At 38.8% G+C, this 27,964-nt stretch overlaps 1 protein-coding gene across 13 annotated transcripts in view; it reads right to left on the reverse strand.

Moving 5' to 3' along the window:
- Positions 1–23,770, reverse strand: part of otofa (otoferlin a) — a 66,436-nt gene extending 42,666 nt beyond the window's left edge. For all 13 annotated transcript variants that reach the window (XM_084090361.1, XM_084090359.1, XM_084090369.1 and 10 more), the window contains exons 1-3: positions 23,403–23,770; positions 16,282–16,340; positions 2,841–2,929 (exon numbers count right to left, since the gene is read on the reverse strand). In XM_084090361.1, coding sequence (XP_083946487.1) covers positions 2,841–2,929; positions 16,282–16,340; positions 23,403–23,481 — 227 coding nt within the window. In that variant the 5' untranslated portion in view covers positions 23,482–23,770. The remainder of the gene's footprint in view (positions 1–2,840; positions 2,930–16,281; positions 16,341–23,402) is intronic.
- Positions 23,771–27,964: the final 4,194 nt, after the last annotated feature.

A 27,964-nucleotide genomic window follows, 5' to 3' on the forward strand; every position in this document is an offset into this window, starting at 1 on the left:
GCAACAGTTCTCATTTCGTTAGTGAGTAATATAATGAGTGGCTGTGTTGGAATTCTGAGCTGGAATTTGCGTTTCCTCTGCACATTATCTACAGTTCTGCAGTTCTCAGTGACGGATCCTGTTATAGAGCCGCAGTGTACTCTCTGCCTTCTAGTGATATTACTAATTAAATGCATGAAATCGCACCCCAATTCCTGACATACATTCACTGACATAAAACATTACATCACACACAGGCTTATTACTAACCTACCAATACTTTTTAAAACACATATATGTTTTTTGAATGCTCACCAAGGCTGCATTACTTGATCAAAAATACAGTAATAAAAAACAACAACGTAATATTGTGAAATATGATTATGGTTTAGAATAACTGTTTACTATTTTAACAATTTTTTTACATGTATTTTATTCATGTGATGGAAAAGTTGAATTTTCAACAGCCATTGCTGCATTCTTCAGTGTCACATGATCCTTCAGAAATAATTGTAATATGCTGATTTGGTGCTTATGTGTCACAAACATGATACCTCATTTCAGGATTCTTTAATGAATAAAAATAAAAAGTTCAAAACAGCATTTATTTGTAACAGTATAAATGTCTTTACTGTCATATTTGTCAAGTGTCCTTGCTGAATAAAAGTATAAATTTATTTTTCTTTACTGATACCCAAACTATTTATTATCTATTTGATTTCTTCTCATATGGTCTTTATTTGCAGGATGGGATCCTATTAATGCTATTGCAGGCATCTACAATGTCACCACCTGGTGGTCAGTTGGTCATGAAACAACAACAGCAATGTTGAATGAATCACCATTAATTCTCAATTACTGCCTGATCTTCCCAAGGCTAGGAATTGTTCACCTCTAATGTGATGTATAACCTTGCCTGTCATAAGGAAGATAGAGTTTCTGAGCTACACATCGGTCTGCTGCGTGTACACAACGGTCTCACACCTGGTGTTTTGTCCCGATCTATTGAGTTCGCATAGATCACGATCAGGTCAGCTACGTAATGCATATGATGGATAGAAATTACATCTGTAAATAACAAACAAATAGCTAATGAGTGGCGCGGTTAACATATGTCACAGGGGCATGTGAATTATTCAGCAGATGCGCTTCTTATACATTGTGATCTATTCACAGGTGTCACTGTCAGCTCTAAACAATGCCTATGATTACAAAACAAAGTGCTGACCATTGATTGTACTACAATTAAATTAACTTAATAGTCATGATAGATTTTTCTACTTGTGCTCACGACAGCTGCAAATTTACTAAGTCACGTTGATGTAGCCAGACCAAGATAACGGTATACACTCGCACGCACCAACTCACACTGACGTCTGCATCAGGAGAACAAAAGGCCACAGAATTTGCACGTCATTTAGTGGAGAACAGCTAGTAAAGATTGTCAGCCTATCCACCACTTCTGGACGAATACAGTATATAGAAAACACCACAGCACTCCTTCAGAGTAGTGGGAGAAAAGCTTCACAGAGTGAATACTGACAGGTACATGAACAGGAAATAAACTGCACTGCATCCAATCAACAAGTTTCTAGAAAATTCTATAACCAGAACTGATAGGCGAACCTCTATTCTGTGGCTGCTCTCTCATTCATATCTCGTGAATGAGTGTAAATTAGAATTGGCAGTATTTAATTAATTAATGTCAATAACTACCACTCTGCTAAAGCATAGATAGATAGATAGATAGATAGATAGATAGATAGATAGATAGATAGATAGATAGATAGATAGATAGATAGATAGATAGATAGATAGATAGATGATACAGTAGATAGACAGACAGACAGACAGACAGACAGATAGATAGATAGATAGATAGATAGATAGATAGATAGATAGATAGATAGATAGATAGATAGATAGATAGATGATACAGTAGATAGACAGACAGACAGACAGATAGATAGATAGATAGATAGATAGATAGATAGATAGATAGATAGATAGATAGATAGATAGATAGATAGATAGATAGATAGATAGATAGATAGAGTAGATAGATAGACAGACAGACAGACAGACAGACAGATAGATAATAGATAGATAGATAGATAGATAGATAGATAGATAGATAGATAGATAGATAGATAGATAGATAGATAGATAGATAGATAGATAGATGATACAGTAGATAGATAGACAGACAGACAGACAGATAGATAATAGATAGATAGATAGATAGATAGATAGATAGATAGATAGATAGATAGATAGATAGATAGATAGATAGATAGATAGATAGATAGATAGATAGATAGATAGATAGATAGATGATTAAGTGATTAAGTAGGCCATTTCAAAATACCTAAAAGGCTCAAATAATCTACACTCTACTGGACTGTCAATACAACATATTATGAAAACCAGCATCACAAAGAAAATGTACGAGTTATGAGGTCCTGTATGGGCCGATGGAAATAACAAAGACTTATTGCTAAACAAACAAGCCTTAGTTTGTCTAAGAGAACATTTAAATAGCCAATCCTTTGTTTGCTGGAGTGTGTTTGGAGACCATAGGTTGAAGCCATGAATGTTAATTACTTGAACTAAATGGAAATGTATTTAGGCTTTGTTTATAGCCTTGTTCCACTCAATATCTTGTTTAGATTTATTTTAGACTGCAATAATCTTTGTATGTGTACTGATTATAATGTATTTTCTGATCATAGCCTCTTAAATCTATATAGATGTCAGTCAATAAATACTATACATTCAGAAGCAAGTACTGTATATTAATAGGCTGCAATCTTTTTTGAGCTGATCTTAAGTCACACAGCAAATGTATTGAATTATCATACCTGTTAGTAAAGACTTTGCTGTAATTAAACACTTGGATCTCCAGCATCTCGTCTCCATCCACTTGACTCCCAATTGGCCATCGGAAAGCCTGGAAAACAAACCAAACAAAGCCAAAAATCAATATGTTCAATCTGTTTAAGCAGAACTAACCATTTGTAGACATTTCCATACTTATTATCCACACTATATTGGGTTCATAACCAAAATAGCTCTAGTACAACACCGCACCATTAGATTTTCATATGAGCACAGATAAAGACGGGCGGAAGTTATCGATAATGTCGTGCTTGGTGATCTATACGGAAGCCCATTTATGCTTCCGAATAAAACATTAAAAAGGTAATTTTGAGATGAAGTTTAAAATAACACATAGTCACATTGTGAGATATAAAGTTGCAATTGCAAAAAAAAAATTATATTTTTTGACAGACAAATTTTGATCATTTGCACAATAAAGCAGTCCTTTACTATTACTAAATGTGCCCATTTTCTCTATTATAACCAAAGATAGAAATACACTAGTCTCAATCTAAATACACTAAGGTCAGCCCATTTACTTGCCATAAACATGCCAAATTTTACTAGGGATTTCAGTGTGAATATTATATAGGATACTGAAGGACGACCCATTTGCTTCCCTTTCAAACTAATTGTTGCAAACTTGCAATTTATGACACTGTAGGAGTCTTTTCTGGTGCTAGGGCTCTAAACAGTGGGATGATGCATTAGCTTGCTCATGATCCCAACATGGACTCCCATCTGGCACACTGATCTATACAGACAAACGGGCTGCCCTGAGGGCTGCTGAGGCGTTCTGTTTCACTGCGATTATGGAGAACAGCGGTACTCCACTGCAAGGCTGTGCGACCACAATGTTTCTTGCCAAATCAATCAGTGCAGAGCTGAGACTGGCCAGAATGCACTGAGTAGGGAATGAGATTTGTTGAAGTGTGGTTAAAAAGTCACAGAGGCCACGTGCTGGTAGATAAGGCTGTCACTTCTGCTTAATCCTGTTTTGAAAACAAGTTTGGTTTACAGGAGTGACAACCACATTTAACAAGCAAATTAAGTCTTGAAAAATTCTAAATTCACGTGATAACAACATGTCTAGATGATAATTGTTATACAATCGTATCAGAGATGTGTTTCTCTTCTCCAAATGCAGTGCAAACAAAGCATATGGAAAATAGGAATGTCTTCACTCCATCACACATTTTGACACATGTAATTGCAGAAACAAAACATTGTGCCTTGATTGAGGGCAGTTTACTAAAGTTTGCCAGGCGATAATTTGTCTCCCTAACTGTTGCCATCTATGTTTCATGTTGGAAGCTAAAAGAGAAAATCACTGCTATAATTACTATTTAAAAATGTTTTGTTAGGTAACCTTTTTTTCAGGATTATTTGATAAATAGAATGTTCAAAAGAACAGCATTTATTTGAAATACAAATCTTTTGTATCACTATAAATGTCTTCACTCTCACTTTTGATCAATTTAGTGCATCCTTGCTGGATAAAAGTATTAATTTCTTTAAAAAAAAAAAAAATAATAATAATATATATATATATATATATATATATATATATATACAAGTCTGCAGTAAACACAGATGCAGTAAGCCTATAGAAAAGAGCTGAGGGGAAAACAAAGATTATAGGAAACTAAATACAAAATAATAAGGCCACTAAATTCATCAGTATGCTCAAATAATTAGTTGAACCAGGGCAGATTGGAGAATAATTATTTTCAAAACTGAACCCCTGACAGCTCCTTGTGGATGATATTGCACTATGTATACATTTAACCTCAATAATATCCTGTACAAAGAAGAGCTTTTTACGACTTTGCATATAAACACAAACAGAAAATATATTTTTTTTAAAAAGAAGGAAATTGAGCTTGTCCGGGTGCTACGTTAATGAGGCTTACAAAAGGAAATAACGTATTTAAGAATCTAGTGAAACTTAATGGGATAAAACACGTTGAGCTTGGTTGAGGATGGGATGCTGTTATTAACCACACACACACACACACACACACAAAAGCAAACTTCTGTCAACAGGACACCTACGGTCTTATATTCCAAACACATTAGGATCATTTGTCTATTTGAATGTTATGGGTTCTCATCACAGTATGAGCAGTTAATGCGATGAGAGACATGATCCTCACTAGAGAGGGAGAGATACATACCAGATGCTTGCACAGAACTACATCTGAACATTTTATAATGCAGAAGGGAAAAAACGGGAACACGGGAGGGTTTCAAAAAGAGTCATATGGCATGTATGGAAATTGTAAAGTCTGAAAAAGGCTGAAAAGAGGGTCTATGTGAGATTTACTAGATGTCTCAAACCAACTCCATTCGCACTCGAGCAGCTGCACAAACCTCAGGACACGTCTATATGCTAAACCTACAGAGGGGAGCCAATGATGGAGTATACTGCAGGAATTGTGCGCTTTGCTTGCCTTCACGGACTGAGCCAAATACCCACGGGGTAAAGTCCAGTCAAGCGGAGTGAGGATTTTCCCCTCAAATCCCTGAGCTCCAGTGCGGAATCTATATTCACTCCCACGGATGGTGCAAAATATGAGGAAGAATAAACAAGAGGAGATGGAGTTGCTCATTAGAGAGAAAGAATTAACTGGCAGTGAGGGCTTATTTTGAACTCAATCCCTCGTGTACATTAACCTTTAGTACGGTTATTAGAAAGCTTGAGATGAGGCGGTTTGGAGAGTATGGGGAAGAATAGGGAACATGAAGAGTAGAGATAGGAATCATCTCTTTAACTTGCTTATGCTCCCTGTGGATAAATGAAAAAACAAACAGACAGCTATTGAAAGTCACTCAGATGGATATCCTTCAAAAAATCCCAACCATTATGACGCAAACGTAACATTGAGAATCAAAAGCAATTTGTGAGATGTTTAAAATTGTCTGATGGGGTGTTATTGCTCATCAATTATAAATTAACAGAGATGCACAAAATATATAGGTCAGTTATCGCCTTTATTTATTGCTGTTAAATGTTATCTTTATCAAATCTCATCTTTATACTGTACGTTGTGATGCCTAAATCCACTTGTAGCATTTAAAATGATTAATTTGAGTTTTTAGAGTTTTGTCTTTCATTTCCTCAGACAAAATAGTATAGAATTTTAACATCAGAATTATAACAGTTATAGATGGCCATAACATGAAAATATTGTCTCATTTGTAAAAGGCCAGAATCTTAATATATTGTGCATCCCTATAAATTAAAAAACTGAATATTGTTTGCAAATGTAAACAACTGTGCATAATTCAGTTTGCCGCAAATAATTATGGATAATATTATTACAAGAACCCGTGACAAGTTGCAACATACCCTTTACAATAATTAATAATACTCTTACAAATGCTGCTGGCTATCTAGAGAACAGATTAGAAGGAATTACAGTGACTGTGCCCATAGATGCAGATCAGATGAGCATCAAATTATCTTTGCAGATGATACGGCTGCTGATTATAAACTTTGAAAGAATTCTATGCAGCTTAAGAGTTATTTTTGTAATAGCATTTGTAAGAAGGCTGAATTCATCAACACAAAGATGTACCGCTAGTTCACAGTTGCTCACCATGACTAATTAACCCAGGAAATAAAAATTAATTGGACAAAAATAGCATGGCTCGTGCACTCATTTTCAAAGCATAAGCTTCACCCCATTTTGTTAGATGCATGGTTAAAAACGGCGAAAAAATATGGTTAAAAATCAACTTGATATATGTTCTTATGTTTTTAACAAAAAGTCTAATAACTTTTAAAGGATAATTTCATGTTTTTTAATACAAAAAAAAAAGACGAACACACAAGAAAGCGCATATCTGAAAGGAATGCCTGGAATGCAGGAGTCTGCCCGTGAAAAAAAGACTTATCTCCCCATCCTGCTGTCGTGAGGTTTGAGCTCAGAGAGCTGTGACATTACAGATTCACTCAGTGTCTTGTTGACTGGACTCTATTTCACTGCAGATAACTGCAGCCTATTCTCTATTCATCCTCTTCTTTTACTCTAGTTTTTTCTCTAGGATGCACTACAGACTCTCATAAACCAAAGAAACATGTCATGAAAGCATTTTTTTTCCCAATAGAATCCCAATAAACTATAATATATGCATAAAGGACAATGTACAGTTAGCTCCACAACAAATCATAAAGCTCCTACTAAGAAAAAAGTCCATTACAATGTACAAAACAATCAGCCTATAGCGACAAGACAAACACTGAAACAGTATTAAAGTAGTGAATTTTCACTACAATCAATAGCACCAGTTCTGTTTGTATGAATCAAGAGTGAGTCTGCAGTGTGATATGAGAGACATGAAAGTAATAGAGAGCGGTCTGATACACAGCGTTACTGCGATCGACAAATCAGATTCCAGTATTTAATAGATGAAGGTACGAATGATGTTACAGTTGAGTCCAAAAGTCTGAAACTACACTGAGAATCAAGTCTGGAGTCAGTTCATTTGAACGAATGTCTTATTATTGAAAAGACGTTGAATAACTACCACAATAATCTAAAATATACAGATTCCTTCACTTAAAAATGTGCATCCTGGTTTTATCACCAACCTCAGTCATGTTTTACCAACTAGCATTTAATTTTTCTCACCAATGGTTGTCCTCCCCCTCTTACATAAGCTGTGAATAGATGAGCTCTCTGCATCAGTGATGGTGAACACTTGAGGTGATTTGCGTTTGTAATTCAGCTCAAAGAAAGCCTCCTCACGATTTAAATGCACGGAGAGTGAATTATTCAATGGCAAAGGATCACACACTGACATGCCACATCTCCCTCCCCCTCACTTCTCTCTCGCTCTCTCTTTCTTTTTGTCTGTGATTCAGATAATGGAAAGACGCATGAACACTCAACTCTTTCATTGAAACCAATGCCTCTCTATTAGGTAAAAAATGTGCACTGGTCCTGACATCAAACCGCATCTCTAATCAGCCTCCTCAGTCAAGCCCCCCGGTGATTTTCTTTCTCACACTCGCTTGCTCTAACGTTTTTTCCTTCTCCTCCTCTCCTACATTTGTATCTGTCTCTTTCTCGCATGCTGTATGCTTTGGTCTCTTCTTCTCCCCTTTATTCGTTTTTCTTGTAATTTGAGTTTTTTGATCTCGATTTCTCAGATCTTCTCTTCATATCTATCTTCCAACCTCTGTAATGTTTCATGCTGCCATATAAAGTCGTTTCCTGACATTAATACAACAAGTTAAAGCACTTATTATTTCAGATTCCCAGTGCGCGGCCAACTCTCGGGAACATTTCAGCTAATTAAGCTTATTAAAACAGATTGTTTTGATTTACCGCAGTAATCTGGGATGATTTAATGTAGCTATTACTTCTTCCCTCTTCCCTCTACACCATATGGCCTCACAGTGTGTGATTTCTCCTGCAGCACCTCAAACATCTCACCCTCCGCAGATTTCGCTAGGTGACCTAACTCAATTCTGAGTCACAACAAGCTCATATCTTCCCCTTTCCTTTTCCATTAAATCTAAAGCATCAAAAGAAATGGTGACATGCATTTACACGTCTGTATTTTGTTTAACAATTGATAAAGACAGGGGGCAGTAATGTTAGAGACTTTAAGCCAGCAGCACGGTAGTATGCAAGTATAGAGATTGTGCACTGTAAGGTAGTTTAGTTAAATGCAAAATGCTAGCCCGTTTTTGAATGTATTTGAAACAAGTCACCAGAACTTTTATTCATTTAATTGTCTATTAGCTTAATCCACAGCTGTTATATATCAGTGGTTCTCAACTGGGGAACCAATTAATAATAGTTCTGATAGGGTCACAAACAGCAGGGGAAAACAATGCTAAATGCAAACCACATAATTATGCATATATAGCATATACAAATAAATAAGTTTATTAACTTTTAATAAATGGAGGATAAAATGATTCACCTGTCTGTTATTTAAGTCAAAGTACAAATGTCAATTGGTATAAGTTTCAACATGGAAAGGTTGTGTGACATGCACTCATCCTCAAAAACCAGGACCAAAAAACTATACTATTAAAAAAAGAGTTATCAATATTATTAATAATTTTGGGGTGCTTCTGTCAAAACATTTAAAAATCAGACACTCAAACTATTTTAAAAAAGCCTCTTTATAAATTCATTTATTAACCTTTTTCAGTCGTATCCGACTCTAGGTGATTTTCTATGTGCAATCTCGCCGTGAGAGATTGGCAATGAATTTTCTTGGCAATGATTTTTTTCAAAGGTGTAGCCAGGTCTTTCCCCAACCATCCATAATACTGTACATGGCTTGGGACTCACACACACTCACACACACAAATACACACCAACAGACAATTTAGCATCTCCAATTCACCTATACTGCATGTTTTTGGATTGTGTGGGGAAAACGGAGCACCTGGAGGAAAACCCACACAGACACAGGGAGAACATGCAAAACTCCACACAGAAAGGCCTCCTGGCTCAGCCGGGACTCAAACCGGGGACCTTTTTGCTCTGAGGGAACAGTGCTACCCACTGAGCAACTGTGTCATCCCTTTATGTATTACCATTAATAAATATATACATTTATTTTTTCAACTTTTTACACTATTTTGGAACTTGCCACAAACATAAAGGTCCCAAAAGCATGACCATTTGAGAATCACTGCTTTACGTCTGACCTCTAGCTCGATAAGTTCAACCTTCACACCTTTTTAAACATCAAATTAATTTGTCAGCTTTTCATTGCAAACACAACAGCATCTAATGTGAAACGTCAACATTTCATTCACTGGCAGCGTGAAGTATGGTTGAAAACTGTTGGAAAGCTGAACAGAAAGAATGATTAGACTGACAAAAGAGAGAGATTGATGCAATTTGGTGCTTCATTGGGCCATTGAAGAGAATGATCAAATCAAATGAGATATGCTGGTCATGATGAGACAATTCCCCATCAGCATAATGAGAAAGCAACTCTTATTTCTTCACTGAGACATTGATGCAGTGTGATAGGCATAGCTGAAGTTTTGTGATGGACATGAACTTAAATGCATGGGAGTAATAGGGCTGAGGCATGTAAACATCCTTAAATGGGTATACATGCATTCATACAAACATCAGCAGTGGTAACACCGTCATAATCTCTTGCAGACAATTATTTTTATTTTTTTTCAACAAAAAGGATTTGGGGAAAAGTATTCATTCTTTACACATTGCCCTTTGTTTCGTTACACTATGTATTCCTGTGCAACTATGTCATCACTTCAAGTATTTACCAATTAGCATTCACAAAGAATTTGCACTAGTTTACATTTCACCAGGCCCATTTTTTAGACCTGTTTCCCAAAATGTATTATGTTATGCAGCCCCAACAGCCGCATTTCAGACTCAAGTACCTTTTCATCAAAACAAAACAAGAATTATGTTCCTTCACTCATTTATACTAGATAACTTTTGCATTATCATTAACATCATTAAAGAAGCAGTATTAGAATCATTAACTATTAAATTAAAAATAATTGACACTGTGCGAGAAAAATAGCTCACCACACAGCTTCCTCTGTCTTTAATAAGACACCCCTGAGCTTGTTTGCCTTTTAACATCACCTTCTTGTTTGCCAATCATACAGAAACGTTCTCTGCAAGACCTAACAGCAAATTTATTTATTAATAAAATGCAGATGGTATGTTTAATAAGTCTAATGTATTAATTATACGGTGGAATATAAAATAACAGAAGCTCAACAAAATATGAAAATATCTCCCACGAACCAATACCCTGGCATTTCTACAGAATTTAAAGCAAAGTTATGATTTACAAGAACTTACAAGTTCACCAAAGTGAGGTCCAAATCCTTTCCAAATACCCCTTGGAAGTTTTTTTTTCAGAAAAGCCTGGGGTTCGTGTTCCCCTGCATGATAATAAATGTTAACAAGGTCTCAGAGAAATTGCCTGTCACTATGGGTTCAGTCTTTCTCCATCAATCACTCCTTTTCTTTAATATTTGACATTACAATGCTAAATACAAGCAATAGTAATGAAATTGTACATATCTGATCTATATATTCTGCCCACTGAAGTTTCATCCACCACAAGAAGTGCCTTAACCAGCGTGAGCATCAAACGTTCACATCAGCAGCTGTTAACAAGTTTCTTGCTGGACTCCTGCAGATAAAATCAATGGTTTAAAGATAGGCACTCCAGCAGAGCTGATGTAAAGGAGGGCAATTTTGTACATAGCTGCAGCAAGCGTCTGCCTAAAACCTTTTCTGTCCATCACAGTCAACATCAGGCTCCATGCTCAACAGCCCTGCAACAATAAGCCATAACAATACACAGCACTGAGAAGTGCTTACAATTTTATTTCTATAATACATAAAACGAGGAAGGGCAGATTATGTGGGGAAAAATGCATCACTATACCAGGAATGTTAAGAGCAGGATGTATCCGGTTAAATTATGTAGAGCTTTGTCTTTGCAAGCGACTGTGAGCTTGTTGAAGATAAAATAATAATTGCTCATACATAAACAATAGCTGGGTCCATTCTGATTCAAATGAATAGTCTATTTGTGTGAGTACAGCTGAGACCTGAAAGGTGTACTCAGCTGCACACAGCAGGGTTAGTAAACAAGCTAGGGCCCTATGATTTCCGCGTTGCAGAAAAAGAGGACAGAGTTGTTTAATCCAATCATTTAAACGGAATGGAATGTCAGGGAATATGGCTCTCCATTATTATCCATTATTATTATCATATAATAATGGAATATTAACAAATGAGAATAGGGACATACAATTAATCAAATTCAAATATGGACTAGTGTCTGTGATTGTTAAACCGTAAAAAGAAATATGAAGTCTACATGTTCTGTTTGTCTGAGAATGAATGAGCAGCGCAGTTTCGTTTACTGCATATACTCAAGCACAAGTGATGCTCGTGGTGTTTTCAGTGTCTGCTGTCTCACTTTATGAGGACATGAACACATGAACTTCATCTCCAGAGCTGCTCTGAGAGTTCACTCCATGAGCATTTCATCACTGTTTCAACTGTTTCAAAGAAAGCTATCGTATAGCTATCACACAATCAAGAGATTTTTCTTCTGCCACAAAAACCTTAAGCATTCCAGCCCTCAAACACTCCTGCAAAAAATCCAACACTGGATCCAAAATCCAATAGGGCAGTGGTTAATTATTAAGTTGATACGGTTTTATGAATTCAATTGATTAGACATGCTTTTTGATGTTTACATTTTTAATTAAAGCATTCAAAAAGAATCTAGAAAATTAAAATGGAAACACAGAATTAGAGGGAAACTGATTTAATAGGGCCCTAGTTAATGCCGTGTTCAATTGTTCTGAGATAATAAGGCTGTGAGGAAAGAAATGGCGGGATACATGTCAGAATGAGAGAAGCAGTAGAGAGACGTAGCAGGGAAATTTGCTTAAAGGAACAGTTCACCCAAAAATTAAGACTTTGAAACACAAATAAAGATATTAATGAAATGAGAGATTTCCGTCCCAACAAAACATTGCATCAAGCAAGCACAGTTGAGCTTCCTTTCACCATAATAGATGTGCTCTGTGTGCTTTGATCAATGTTTAACTAAATTAGTTAAAATACTAAATGAAATCTCATCATATAAAGCGATCATGTTTCTTCAGAAGATTGGATTAAAACGCTTGATTCATATGGATTTTTTTAGGATATCTTTTTGTACTTTTAAAGGGACAGAAATCACTCAAGTTTTATTAAAAAATATCTCTATTTGTGTTTTGAAGATGAATTAAAGTCTTATGGGTTTGGAATGACATGAGGGTGAGAAAATTATGACAATTCAATGTTCATTTTTGGGTGAACTATCACTTTAACCCGGGTACGAATATGCATACTTTCTAGCTACAGAGTATATGCAAAAAGCAGAATGTGAACGTGAACCCACAAAATCTGTGCTGAACATACTTTCCATCTTGTGGAATGGTTCTGAGTTCTATGTTGTGCAGGTGTACCCTGGAAATCCAGAGTTCTCGTGAGAGCACAAGTTGAATTTGCTCAGCGAGTTACTCTGGCATCGAGTAATGATGCTCATTAAATATACCCTTGTATCCGAGCTGCACCAATCACATCGTGTTATCTGATATAGGCGGGCCAGAGGCGAGATGACGACAGTGCTGTGACGTCGAAGTCATTGGTAAACATTGCAAGATGGCTATGGATGAACACCAGTTGTTTGAAACGGCTTTGGCCGCTACAATGAACGAGTTAGACTTGGCTTTTTATCTAAAAGAGGAACAGAAGACGCCGCTCGAATCGTTCCTTTGCAAGAAGGGCGCTTTTGCCGACCGGATACGGCAAGAGTCTAATCTACTAGTTAGCTCCGCTGGTAGTTAAGCGCATGGGGTTTATTATTGTGATTGGTCGTAGTGTTATCCAATTGCGTGCAGTGAGATTTTCAAATGCATGCTTGGTGCCGCCCCTCGAGCTGGCCGATTTTCATTAGTCGACGCCAGACCAATTATCTTTTAGATTTAGGTCTGGATTTCCAGGCTAGTGCAGGTGCAGAAAACTACCAGAATCTGGCATGCAGACACTTATTGGCTCTTTACAATGCAGAAAGTGTGCTTGTCCACACGCCACGTCTGAATACATGCCCGTTTATATCGCTCTTTGATCGTCATTGATCTTTGAATAAATGCTGTCATGATCAATAGAAAATGTACACAAACGTCTCTTCAAAATAAAGTCTGTTCGCTTTCTGATAATGCCCTGCTTTCAGTGCATGTCAGTGTTAGGTAAACTAAAACCCATGTTACTTCTTATGAATATGAAACCTGATAGTGCATGCCTGACAAACCTGAAAAGACCCTGAATGCGGGTGCCAAACACAAACATGCTATTTAAAAAAAGAGAAGATGGAGGGAGAGAAAGACAGAAAGAAAGCGAACATATCCTACAGTGCAGTAATAGGAGTGAAGATAGTTCTGAACTATCTTGTGGGGTTTGGTATGAGATCTGTGATGTAATCATAAGTGGCGAGTGGGTTCAGTCGATTTGAAGTGTGTACTGACCCACTCTAACCGCCTAGAAATGATTAAACTATTACCACAAAACTATGAGTGAGGGATAGAGAGGAAATAAAAAGGCTGGAGGTCAACCAGAAAGTTCATAGGGCATTTAAGGACAGCAAAAAAAAAAAAAAAAACTGATTATGTCCCTACTTAGCAGAAAAACGATCAACTTTATTTTTCTACATTTAGATAAACCCAAATTATAATTGTTTTGTTTATTGCCTTACTATGAGTCATTCTCTCGCTCCTTATCATACAGTAGAAACCTTCCTCATTAAGATAGATAAAAGACAATCAACAAGAAATGAAACAGCACTTGGTTTTTAAATAGATTCAAAAGAGCAATTTTGTAACGCTTGCTGTTTGCAGCACAAAAAAAATAAAAAATAAAAAATCAGCAACCCCGTCCAAGTGTCAGACGAGGCTAACACTAGTGTGGGAGTTCCAATCACGACTGACAACAAAACATAATTGAATTTCTGCCTACTATAAGGACACATGAGGAGGATATACAGGTATATTTTAAAGTGCCCCATTATGGTTTTTTGATTATTACCATGCATGCAGTGAGTAATACAGCTATTTGTGGATGTAAAGGTCTGCAAAGTCTTAAAGTGCACAACAAATAAAGTTATTTTCTCCTAAAAGGAATAATCGATTCTGAACTGCCCAAACTAGTTGTTAGCAATTCCAGGCTCACTTCCGTAACATATCCACATAGGTTTATAACAAATTTGCATAATGCCAGCCTATAGGTCTTTATTGGCTGCCTACTAACAATGTCGACATAGTACTTTGACCCACCCTCAAACACTGTAGTTGTAGCTGAGAAGCAACAAGTTGTAGCAACATGTGTTGTCGACATGTCGCGAAGACTGGAATTGATATGGTAAAACTGACGCTATATATATAGAAATATAGAAATATATATATATATAGAAAGTCAGTGCACTTATATTACTTATGAATGGAGAAAAGTGCAACACACAATATGGCGGAATAGCCATTAGAAGCTGCAGTTGTCATAGAAACAGCCAGTGTTCTGAGACGCGCGCTAAGGAATGCACATGTGCATTGGCTGGTCTAGCCTGAAAAATAAGCTTTTATAAATGCTATTTGAGCATAAGGAACAACATTTATGGGACAATTCATGTCAGATTTTGTTGCTGATTTGAAATATGTTGTTTAATTGTGAGTTCGGCAAGCAGTTTTTTAGATTTCAGGATTCCCTCATTTAAGAAGACAGGACTTGGTCTTGTATGCCCGAAATAGCTGCTGGAGGTGTTGCAAATATGACTACAGAGTGAACAGACTTTCCTTGAAAGGGACTTTGAATTCCGACACACGCTGTAAATGGTAGACCAATCACAACAGACTGAGCCATCTGACCAATCAGAGCAGAGGAAGCTCTCGGAAAGGAGGGGTTTAGAGTCACGCCCCCCTTTAAAAAAAATCTAGCAACTTCTATGTCGGGCTTGTTCAGTGACAAGTCAAAAGTTGGAAGAATAACGATTCAGTGAAATTGGCTTTGGTGCCGCTTTATAAAGGCAGAGCGCAAAAATTCTATTCACACACTTGAACTCTGTTGCAACGTCTGTTTTCTGTTTTTATTTTTTTCAGCTGATCCCCTCCCCACCCCTGCAGTGCCCCACACTTTGAGAAGCAATGGTTTAGAGAGACTGAGTCATTTATCGAGCCGTTTCAGACGCAGTGAGAAAAGAGGTGATGTGCCATGTATATTATGAGGAAAGTGTTTTTTGAACTTGCATTTGGATGCATGTAAACCTATTGTAGGAGACCTCCAAAACAAAATTAGGAAGATTTAAAATAGCATAATAGGGGCACTTCAAAAAGAACTTCTGCAAATTATTATCAATGCAAATAAAAAACTCTTTATTGCTACAGAATCTGAAACCATTCATGAGGACATTATGCATGAGGTGCACATCCTCAAGTCATATTTAAGAACGAGAAGGCAACAAAGCTTTACCTGATATTTTACCTATCAAATGTAAAGATGAGACCTGTAGCAGGGATATTTTGGAGTAAAGAGAGCAATCATTCAAAAAACTATATTAGTGTAATGGTAATTTAGCTGGTGTATCCACAGGCTTATTGCCACTTCATACTGCTATGTTGCTTGCCTGAGGGTCTGTGCAAAATAGAAATCAGTGGGGCTAAATGTAATGCGTTTGGCCACGGTTGAGCAGTTCGATTCCTCGTGTGATTCCTTCACCACATCCTCTCTTGTTGAGAGAGAAATCAAATTTGTAGCGAATATGTGTATCACAAGATGCTTGAGTTAGTAGTAGAAACTGGTGATATAGCAGGGGGTGGGGGGACGGGGGACGACGACTGACCTGCTCAAATCGAGCCTCATCCTCACAGTTTTCCAGCACCCGAGAGAAGAAGGAGAGACCTGCAGGGAGATAAACTAGGTTAAAGGTCAATGTGGCTCAGAAGAGACTAACATAACAGAAATAATTTTACACATACAGTAGTGGCCAAAAGTGATGTCCAGGGGGATATTTGTTTTTAATGACAATTTGGCATGTTTTATTGCTTTATCACAAATAAAACAATTGACTCCCAGCACAACTACGCAATTTGCATTTAACATTTACATTTAATCATTTAGCAGATGCTTTCATCCAAAGCGACTAACAAATGAGAATAATTGAAGTAATCAAACCAACAAAAGGGAAACAATACGCAAGTGCTGTGACTAGTCCCAGTTAGTCTAGAGCAGTACATGTGCAAGGTTTTTTTGTTAATAAATGGGGAAAAAATAGATAGAATTTAAATAGAATAGAATAGTAAGTGTTAGTATCAACTGAGCAAGTGTTGACGAAAATGCGTCTTTAGCCGTTTCTTAGAAAGTGGTGCTCGGGATGAGTTAGGCGTAACAGGTGAAGATGTCAATTTTCCACCAGACATCACTTTTGGCCACTATTGTAAACCATTATATATTGTGTGTATGTATGTATGTATGTATATATATATATATATATATATATATATATATATATATATATATGTTGGCATTGTGACAAAGTAGCAGTTAAAACAATGTTTTGCTGACACTGTATAGGAACTCTCAAGAGTAAGATTTCATTCTGCATACCAAATCTCTTTACATGACAGAATTATGTACATAACCAGTTTATCAAGACCCTCAGTGTAACTCACTGAAGACCTTTTGTAGGTAACATTATTAGGATTATGCATTATAGGCAGGTCATCACAGCCCTGACAAGTTTTGGCAACAGAGAAGAAATATCATTCCAATATCATAAAACTGCAACATAGTTAAAATAGTGAAGTCTGAAACTGTTTTATAGAAGTCTGACTCTGTCTAAGAATAATACAGCTTGTTGTTTCTTATCAGTGTGTGTTTGTGTGTACGAGTAAATATGAACGATCAATACAAATATGTTTACACACCACCCTTATGCACTCATTCACATGCCTACACAAACACTTATATTGAGTGTTTATTTTAGTGTAAGGCCATAACTAATAATGATTTATGTATTTACCCTTTTTCAGCATTGAGAAACCAGTGAAAGTATAGGTGAAAAAGATTTTTCTCAATGCTGAAAAAGGGTAAATACATAAATCATCATTAGCTATGGCCTTACACTAAAATAAACACAATGCAACATTGATTCACAACCATTCATTTTTATAACATGCAATCCATGTTGTGCTATTGTAGTTGTCACGTTTCTGTTTGTGTTTGTACTTCCTCATTGTTCCTTGTGTTCAGTTTCTAGCCACTCCTCCTTCATTAGTTCATCCCAAGCCTGTTTGTTACTATGGTTTCTGTCATTGAGTTCATTTGTCCCAGCTGTGTCTCGTTTCCCTCTTCTGCTCTGTGTATTTAAGCCCTGTGTTTTGTCCTGTTCAGTGTCTGTAGACATTATTGTTAAGCTGGTTGTTCTGTCCTTGTTCTTAGTCTCTGAGCGTTTCAGTAAGTTTATCATTAATAAAGTCTGCTGCACAGAAATCCTGTTTCCTCGTTGCTGCAACCAGAAACCTAACAGATCGACAGACCTCAACTGAATATGGATTTAGCAGCTGCCTTCATTGATCCCCACCACCGAGGACTACCTCTCAGAGATTACTCTGCCAAATTCTGTGAGGTGGCGGAATTATCAAATCTGGATAATACCAGCCTCAAGACCATATATTGGGTTGGAGCACAGGGTGACCTATCATTGGACCTTCCAGAAATGGGTAACTACTCGTGGAGAGAGGACGTTCGTCTATGTATAGGTTCATTCCAAGCTCCTGCTCCAACCCATGAGCCCTCAGCTATCATGGCCACCGCCATTCCAGAGCCACGCCCCAAGATGGCCGCCATTCCTGAGCTTCTTCACGTCATGTCTGCCGAGCCTGAGCTTCTTCACATCATGCCTGCCGAGCCTGAGCTTCTTCACGCCATGTCAGCCGCACCTGTGTCTTAGTACGAGATGGCCATCGCACCTGAGTCGGCTACGGAGGCTGTCTCCGAGACGCTCAGCCCGGAAGAGTCGTCTCCGCCCTGGTCCCCCGAGCTGCCTGCTCCACCCTGGACTCCTGAACCAGCGATGCCCTGGTGGCCCCCTGAACTGCAAGAACCTCCCTTGCTCCCTGCATCACCGGTACTGCCCTGGAGGCATCCTGTCCTGCCTATGCCTCTCCTAGTTAGCCTCCAGGGCGCCCACCCTCCCAGCCCTTTGATTGTTTTATGGCGCGAGGGCACGCCTTCCAGGAGGGGGAGGTAATGTCACGTTTCTGTTTGGACTTCCTCATTGTTCATTGTGTTCAGTTTCTAGCCACTCCTCCTTCATCAGTTCATCCCAAGCCTGTTTGTTACTATGGTTTCAAGTTCATTTGTCCCAGCTGTGTCTTGTTTCCCTCATCTGCTCTTTGTATTTAAGCCCTGTGTTTTGTCCTGTTCAGTGTCTGTCGACGTTAATGTTAAATTGGTTGTTATGTCCTTGTTCTTAGTCTCCTGAGTGTTTCTGTAAGTTTAAGTTTATCATTAATAAAGTCTGCTGCACAGAAATCCTGTTTCCTCGTTGCTGCAACCAGAAACCTAACAGTAGTTTTATGCAATCATACCTTGTAACATACATCAACTTGATGCAACCTGGACACATCACCAGTGATGTTACCTGGGGTCACAGAGTGTTTCGGGTCTTTCAAGCATCATACATTCTCACCCAGGCGACCCAGCTGGGGTTGATCAGGCCCCAGCTTGTGTCCAGGTAGCCCTACCCCACCCGTGGTTCTCCTCTCCTTATCCACAGCCGCCTTGAGGCAACTTCTGCTGACTCCGTGACCTCCTTGATGGCCCTTTGCTTACTGGCCCCTATGATGCCCAGGATGTTGTAGGCCCTGCAGAGAGACTGGCCAGCAAACCCTCTGCATCCCACCTCAATGGGCTCACACCGCGCTCACCACCCATTGTTCCGGCACTCCTCCACTAGCTCAGTGTATTTTGGCCTCTTCCTCTCATTGGCCTCCTCGATACGGTCCTCCCAGGATACGGTGAGTTCCAGGAGAACGATCTGCTTGGAGGTCTCTGAGATGAGTAACAGGCCGCAGTGTTGTAGTGGCGACAGTTTTGGGGAATTTCAGTTGCTTCCCCAGGTCAACTTTCAACTCCCAGTCTTGTGCTGTTGCTAGCAGGCCAGTTGAGGCGGCTCTGGCAGCTAATGGTGGCTTCTTCCCAGCCCGGACAAAAGCAATGGTGTTCTTCACTGGGCGGAGGCGCTTGCAGTGGCCAATTCCACAGCTGATGGTATTCGCTATGGCCTTCAGGACTTGGTCATGGCATCAACGGTAGCACCCCTCGCCAAGGGGCTTCGAACAGCAGCTGAGGATGTGCTCCAGGGTCCCCCTCTTCAGGCAGAGGTTGCAGGCTGGTGACTCCACCAATCCCTAGCCAAACAGGCTGGATGGGCTCGGTAGTACATCGTAGACCGCCTGGATCAGGAACTGTATGCGAGGGGGTCTGTTTCCACAGCTCTACCCATGAGACTCTGCGGTCCACTACATGCTTCCATCTTGTCCAGGCTCCCTGCTGCCGCATTCCAACCATCCTACTGGCCCGCTCCTCCTCTACTGCTGCCCGCACCTCTTGCTGCAACAGTGATCTCCTTTCCTTCCCTTGCGCCTTGTTGCAGCTCTCCCATGAGTCACTGCTCCCACCAGTGTCCTGTGCCGTAGCCGCAACTCAGCCACATCCACCACCTCTGCTGCCCTCCACCTCTGCCCTGTCCTCACCTCGATCCCAGCCTGGGAGACCTTCGGGTCCTGTGACACTCTGTATTGCAGCACCTCCCTGGCACGGCCCACCTTGAACTCCTCATTCAGGCTGCTGATAGGGAGCTTCAGCTTGTTGTTCTGGCCATACCAGTCGATGCTGCTCAGGCTTCGAGGTAGACCTAGCCACTTCCGTAGAAACCTGCTGACTCTCCTCTCAAAGCCCTCGATGGTATATATTGGAACCTCATAAATCAGAAGGGGCCAGAGAATCCGTGGGAGGATGCCATGTTGGTAAATCCAGGCCTTGAACTTGCCAGGTAGGCTTGACTTGCCAGCCTTCCAGTTCAACGTTGGTTGCACAGATGGCTGCCGTGTCTTTTAGGCTGCAGTCGAACACCTTTCCCAAGCTCTTCACTGATTTCTCAGTGATTGATGGTATCTGGGTCATGCCCAAGTATGAAGCGGAACTTGTTGGTAACCTTTCCTTTCTTCAACACCAGATATCTGGACTTTGCTAGCTTGAAGCACATGCAAGCCCAGGTGGTCATCTCTTCCAGGCCCTTCAGGATCCACCTGCCCCCTGGGACGTGTGATGTTGTCACCGTCAGATCGTCCATGAAAGCCCTAATGGGCAGCTTGGTGAGGAGACCTCCACACTGGACCTCTATAGACTTCACCAGCATATTCACGGTGAGTGCGAATAATATCACTGAAATTGTACATCCAGTGATGATACCCTTCTCAAGCCTGTGCCAGTCTGATGTTGTAGACCCCGCAGAGACTCAGACTGAAACTGTCGTAGAAGTCCAGAATGAGGTCTCTAAACTTGTCTGGAATGTGGTCCAACCACAGTGTACCATGTCTAGTGTTGTCTTGATTCTTTGTTGAACAAATAAGCTTATAAATATCATGTAAAAATGTTTTAGAAGAGTAAAATTAAGAAAGTTATGTAATCTCAAAATACAGACAGCAAAATTCTGTCTCAGAGAATCAATTAGCAGCTCATCTCAAACTCCTTGCTGGCTGCTGTTGTTCACAAGTGCTTTTTCCCCAGGTAACATTTATAACCTCTATACACAGTGCTGTAGATCACACAATTCAGCTGGTGGAGGAGCTAGGGGAAAAATGGTTATGTAACATGCATAAATTGAGCAAAAACTTAAAGGTAGTGTAGGCAATTTTTGAGAGGCTTAGCAAACATGAACGCCTCCTCCAAAACACATGAACGCGCACAGTAAACAATTTCGAGGATGTGAACAGCTCCGGGTTGCCAGCTCTTAATTACAGTAATTACGAGATGGCGTGAATGCAGCTTGTTGTTTTGGTTCAGGATAGGGCTGAACAATTAATTGCATTTGCGATAATATCACGATATGATGAAATGAGATTTTCTAACTGAAATTGCTTGTCTTTGTTGAATAATACAGAAGATAAAGAGCTTTTTAAAAAATCGCATATTAAATCACAATCGCAATATTGGTAAAAAAATAAATAAAAATCGCAATCAGATTATTTTTTCAAAATCGTTCAGCCCTAGGAGAAACTGTAAAAGGCAGCTACTGTTTGTCTGTGGCGCTCGGTGACTATCTAACTCTGCATGCATAGCCTTACGGAACAAGCTGATGACGTGTGATGCCTGTGCAAGCAGGGTGCGCGGAGGTATGGAAATACATGTTGACAGGCAGATAGGACATCCTATTATTGCATTTGGACCTAATGCAATGATTGGAATGATTAATATTTAATCCATTTCTGTCTGCCTACCCTACCTTCAATAAAAATGCATGGGCAACTTTTAACCGACAGAACAATCTTAAACAGTAAGTTCAATAATGCATAGTCTTTACAAGGACTTTTCACATTCTAAAGCAATCAAATCTCATAATGTCTGAAAGCCAATATGTTTGTACATTGAATCATTTTCTATCTCCGATACTATGATAGAATCACATTGTGATTTTTCATTGTTCTCAGATCCACTCAGAGGTACTCAATCTAAGTTATGCAATCCACAGGGAAACAGGACACAGCTCAGTAGAGCCCTTCCGCTCCAGACAGCCTAGATCAGGCACACGGAGGCTGGTGGAGATCAGAGGAAGACCGAAAGGGAGGGAAGGAAAGGGTGGCAGGAGGAGAGCTTAATAGTCATTGCCCTCAGAGAGGGGGGGGGGCAGGGGACAGTGGCAGCAGGACAAAGCATCAAAATGGCTTCAATCACTTGCAGTGTCTCAATCAAATCACTAGATTAGGAGTAAGTTGAAGCAGACCGTCACCCTCACTGTCATTTCAAACAGAATGTCATTCTGTAAAGATGACAAAAAGATTCCCATTAATACCGGAAGATGTTGACTCTTTTAAAACATGCATCCGCTTTTTTATCACCAATAAAATGTTGCTTGTCCTAGCTCATTTCTGCTTCATTTAACTAAGGCGATTCTGTAATTTATCATTTTATATGCTAGAAACATACTATCAACACACATCTCTGGCTCTATTTTTCTCCCACCCTTTCTCTCTCTCTCTCACACACACACACACACACACACACACACACACATTTTATGAAATAGAAAATTATTGTGTCAGATCAACACTTAGCAACTGTCCAAGGTGCTGAAATACAAATACAGCTGGAAAAAAAAAGAAGAGAAAAAAAAAGAGTGAGCCACACTGCATGACAATTAACTAATGGATTGTCAAGGCAAGCCTCATAAGACAAAACAACCAAGAGTTCAAACAAATTTGGTTCACTCTTATCAGCTTACATTCTAAGCTTAAACTTCTGGGGACCTTGAAAAACATTTTGGAAAAGAATCCCAGTAGCTTATTAAAATGAATATCCATTTCTAGACTACAGCTTGAAATCAACAACGTATCAAACAATACTGCAGTGAACATTACGCCTTGATACGAGAATCTAGACTAGTCACACATAGGCTATAATTAAACCAAGTAAGAAATTGTTGCGATTTATCTATAAACGGGAGTTTTCATCATCTAAAAAGCCCTTGTTCTTTGATAAACACATGCGCTTAAGAATAGCATGGATTTCTACAACTTTTTATCAGACACACGATTTCAAGTTACACACTGCATACATGGCATTGACATTAAATAGAACATAAAACAATATAAAACCAACATATGTATTACCCAAGATGTTTAGTGTACAAATGCACACATTCAAACCCATTCACTGGAAATGAAAAGTATTGTTCCATACCTCTGAAAGTTACTTTTGCGATTCGGTCCCCCTTCCCACGAAGCTCCGTGACAGTCTTTAGGTACACCACTAAAGCCATTTCTACTTGGAATGAAGGGGGGGGGGGGGGAATCAAAAGCCTACAACAGAATAAAAATGTTTCATCACAAAGACCAACGCTGCATAACTTAACCTATAACATTATCTTAACTGCTTTTATTCGAGGCATCAAACGAGAAAAAAATCCTCTTGTTGTACAGGCTGCATCCTCTGTGCGCAATAACATAAAAAGAGTAATTAATAATTAAAGAGCTTTCATTTTCTCTCGCTTTACAATGCGCACACACACTCGTCAGATCCGTTGCGAGACTCTTTCACTCTGCTTTGATGCGCCTCGCCACTGCTCCGCACAATGCGATGACGGGTGACGCCAGCAGGGGGCAGGCACACACCGCGAACTCTCAGGAGGGGGGCGGATTCTGGAAGAAAACCCCACTACGTCTCACAAGCTTTTTATTATTTGAGGCAACAGGAACATACATTTTATATATTCTTTTTCAATTAGAGTAAAACTGACTTGATAAAAAAAACGCATAATGCTATACTGAAAAAATGGTTGCCAGGCAACCATTTGTTGTCTTATCTGTGGTGCAGGTCAGACGCATTGCTGAACTTCAGCAGCTTATGATCGGATGATATTCATCCTTGTCTATTCAGCCATGACTTTCAGAGGAAATGGGACTTTCATAACCCATAACGACACAACCTACATCCCATCGTCTCTGATGCCGGGGTAAAAACCTAGCTTATTTCTTGTTTTGATCAGGGCTGTGTCAGAAATACATTTTTTTAAAGAATATTTACCCCCTTGAATTGATTTTCAGGGGTAAGTTTTGACATTCAGGGACCTTGATTAGAGTATTTTTTCTTTTCAAACATAGAAAATAAATGTGTGCTGTCCCTTAATGTTAAATACTCCAACTGAATCAATTCATTGAAATAGATTTGAATAAACAAGTATGGTTGTCAAGGTCTGTTTCTTTGTCATTGTTGACCTTCTCTGTGGTTAATTTCAGGCAAATCATAAAATAATATTTTTAACAACAGCTAGGCCTAATTGTGCAACTGCTGAATCATTTAAAGGTACTGTGGACACATTCCTACGGCAAAATTCCTGTGTGGGGAGACTTTTAGCAATACAACCCTAAAATACTTACAAAATATCCGATCTGCCGAAATGGCCTCCAGCAAAAGCCTCTCCAATAAGGGTGGTGTGCCTCTGAGCTCCCATACGCAAAACAGTATCTTACCCTACTGGGCCCGGTACAACATTGATTTCAAAAGACAGAAGGAGATCAAGGATTTCAACATGGTAAGAATAAGCCTTAAGAAGTTAATGTGGATCATGTTCTCAATTGATATCTTTTATCTTACTGATTAGTCATTCTCTTTTCCCCAGTTGTCACAGAAGCACAGGGAAAATTACAAAGATAAGACTGGCACTGTGCAACCTGTCAATTACTTTGTCATGCAGTAAATGAGGCTGAGAAGAACCCTCTAGAGGCAATACAGTAAGTGTACTTTACTGAGCCACCTAACCTTAACTATCTTAAAGGGTTAGTTAGTTCACCCAAAAATGAAAATTCTGTCAGTAATTACTCACTCTCATGTTGTTCCAACCCTGTAAGACTTTCGTTCATCTTCGGAACACAAATTAAGATATTTTTGATGAAATCTGAGAGCTGGCTCACTCCTTCATAGGCTGCTAGGTAATTGCATCTGCCAGCCCAGAAAGTTAGTAAAGACATTGTTAATGTGTAATTAATCCTCTGACGTGAGTTCACGAGAGCGCCACGACGCATGCGCGAGAACTGAGAAGATGGCGCAGATGGGTCTCGATGTAGTGTTTTTAAATGGTTCTAAATTGTGCATTTCCTGAATGTCCGAATCGTGAGAAACCAACGAGAAAACGTAAAAGTGCCTTACCAATGCCGCAAAATGAATGGCTTACCTTTCACACTTTCCCATCAAATGATCGTGAGCGTCATCTTCTCAGTTCTCGCGCATGCTTTCGTGAACTCACGTCAGAGGCCCACACGGAAGAAAATTAATAGTTGAATAAAGTCGTTATTTTTGTTGTTTTTTTGCGCACAAAAAGAATTCTTGTCTCTTGATAAACTTAAGGTTGAGCCACTCACTTGGACTATTTTAACGATGTCTTTACTAACTTTTCTGGGCTGGCAGAATGAAATTACCTAGCAGCCTATGAAGGAGTGAGACAGCTCTCAGATTTTATCAAAAATATCTTAATTTGTATTGAAGATGAACGAAAGTCTTACGGGGTTATAACAACATGAGGGTGAGAATTTTCATTTTTGGGTGAACTAACCCTTTAAGTGAGAACCAATAATGTGAAACATGGATATTCATTATGTTCCTATGAAACATTTAAAGTCGGCATGAAACTGAAGATGTGAACGACTTCCATACTGTGATATCTCATCTAACAAGAAAAAAAGAAGAAATTGTATTCAACGTCTGTTAATTGGATTGTGAAAAGTGAGCGCTGTATACTGGAATGGAGGCAGACCTGAATGTGATTGGCTTTTAAAAATATATATAGGCCTATTTATTGTAAGAAACATGCATTAAGAAAATAAGTTTTGATTTTGTGCTTACTTTAATGTTCTCTAAAAACTTTAAAATTTTTAGTTCTAAAAACTAAAAGCTCTTCAATTCCTTTTCTCTTTCTTAAAGGGATAGTTCACCCAAAAATGAAAATTCTGTCATTAATTACTCACCCTCATGTCGTTCCAAACCCGTAAGATTTTTGTTCATCTTCAGAACACAAATAAAGATCTTTTTGATTAAATCTGAGAGCTTTCTGTCACTCTCTATTGGTAGCTACGCAACTGACACTTTGACACTTCAAAAAGTTCATAAAGAGATCATAAAACTAATCCATATGAATTGAGTGGTTTAGTCCAAATTTTCTGAAGACACACGATCGAACAGACTAAATTTAGGCTTTTTTTCACATATATACAATCATCAACTCGCACATCAGTTATGATAAAAAGAAGCTAAAGAATGATCGCTTTGACGTGCAAGAACCAATGAGGTTCATTCTCGTGTTACGCAGCACGTTTGAGCTTCTGCAAGAACCAATGAGGTTCATTCTCGTGTTACGCAGCACGTTTGAGCTTCAGCAAGAACCAATGAGGTTCATTCTCGTGTTACGCAGCACGTTTGAGCTTCTGCAAGAACCAATGAGGTTCATTCTAGTGTTACGCAGCACGTTTGAGCTTCAGCAAGAACCAATGAGGTTCATTCTCGCGTGTCAAGCAAGTTTGGTTGAGCTTCAGATTATGTTTGCTGATCAATGTTTATATGTCAATAAAAGCCTAAATTCAATCTTTTCGTCATATAAAGTCATTGTGTCTCTTCAGAAAATTAGGACTAAACCACTCAATTCATATAGATTAGTTTTATGATCTCTTTATGAAATTTTTGAAGCATTAAAGTGGTAGCTGCGTTGTTGTCAATGGAGGGACAGAAATCGCTCAGATTTCATTAAAAATATTTTCATTTGTGTTCCAAAGATGAACAAAAGTCTTACGGGCTTGATACGACATGAGGGTGAGTAATTGATGACAGAATTTTCATTTTTGGGCGAACTATCCCTTTAATCCCCATCTCACATGGACCTAATTGCCTCTTTCTCACGGTCCCCTGAGACAGCCAGAGACTATGGATGTCCAGTGATGGAGGAGTCTTATTTGCTGATGCATTACTCTGGGTTATTTGTGCTTGGAGCTCTGCAGTCTCTAGGGGTTTTTCTGTTCGGTTATGTTTACATTTAGCTGCTGGGTAGTTTCTAGAGTCATAAAGAATTTATGTTCAAGCAAAACTACCTGTCGTTGTTTTTTAATATTATTCCCTTCTCTTTGCTTCTTGTCAAGTAATTAGAGGTTATGGCATATCTGCGTACACAGAAGTAGCAGCCTGATGAAGTCTACCACTAACAAGTCTGCCTCCGAGACCCGCTATTACATTTATTGTGTTAAATAAATAAAGAAGGAAAAATCTGTTGTTTTTATTGTGCCTCCTGTATAAATATATGTAATTTAATATATTTTATGTAGTTAGTTAGTAGTTGGTTATTAGTAGTTAGATAAAATAATGTATGTAGTTAGATAGTTTCACAGGACATAAATGTCTTTAAATCACAATCTTATAAAACCAATTATGTTATATACAGGTACATAAGCCATTTGTTCTTTTCAGTGCATGCAAGCTACAATTTAAAATACATTGTTGACCTATGACCTAAATGTAGGAGGCTATATAATTTATCTCATGCAGTAGCTGAGACACATTCAATCATTTAATGTATTTTTACTCGAAGTCATTGCCTTGCAGAAGTTCCCGTGAAAATTGAGCAAATATAGCATTATTAAAAACATGCTGACTACAGTGAATCATGGGGAGATGGGGGTTTAACCAATCAGAAGGAAAAAAATACAGAACTAAAATCACTATCACACTTGACCAGCACCTCCCTTCTGAGATGAGAGTATCTG

The sequence above is a fragment of the Abramis brama genome (assembly GCF_963993115.1).
Source record: "Abramis brama genome assembly, chromosome: 18".
In the NCBI taxonomy this organism is placed as follows: domain Eukaryota; kingdom Metazoa; phylum Chordata; class Actinopteri; order Cypriniformes; family Leuciscidae; genus Abramis; species Abramis brama.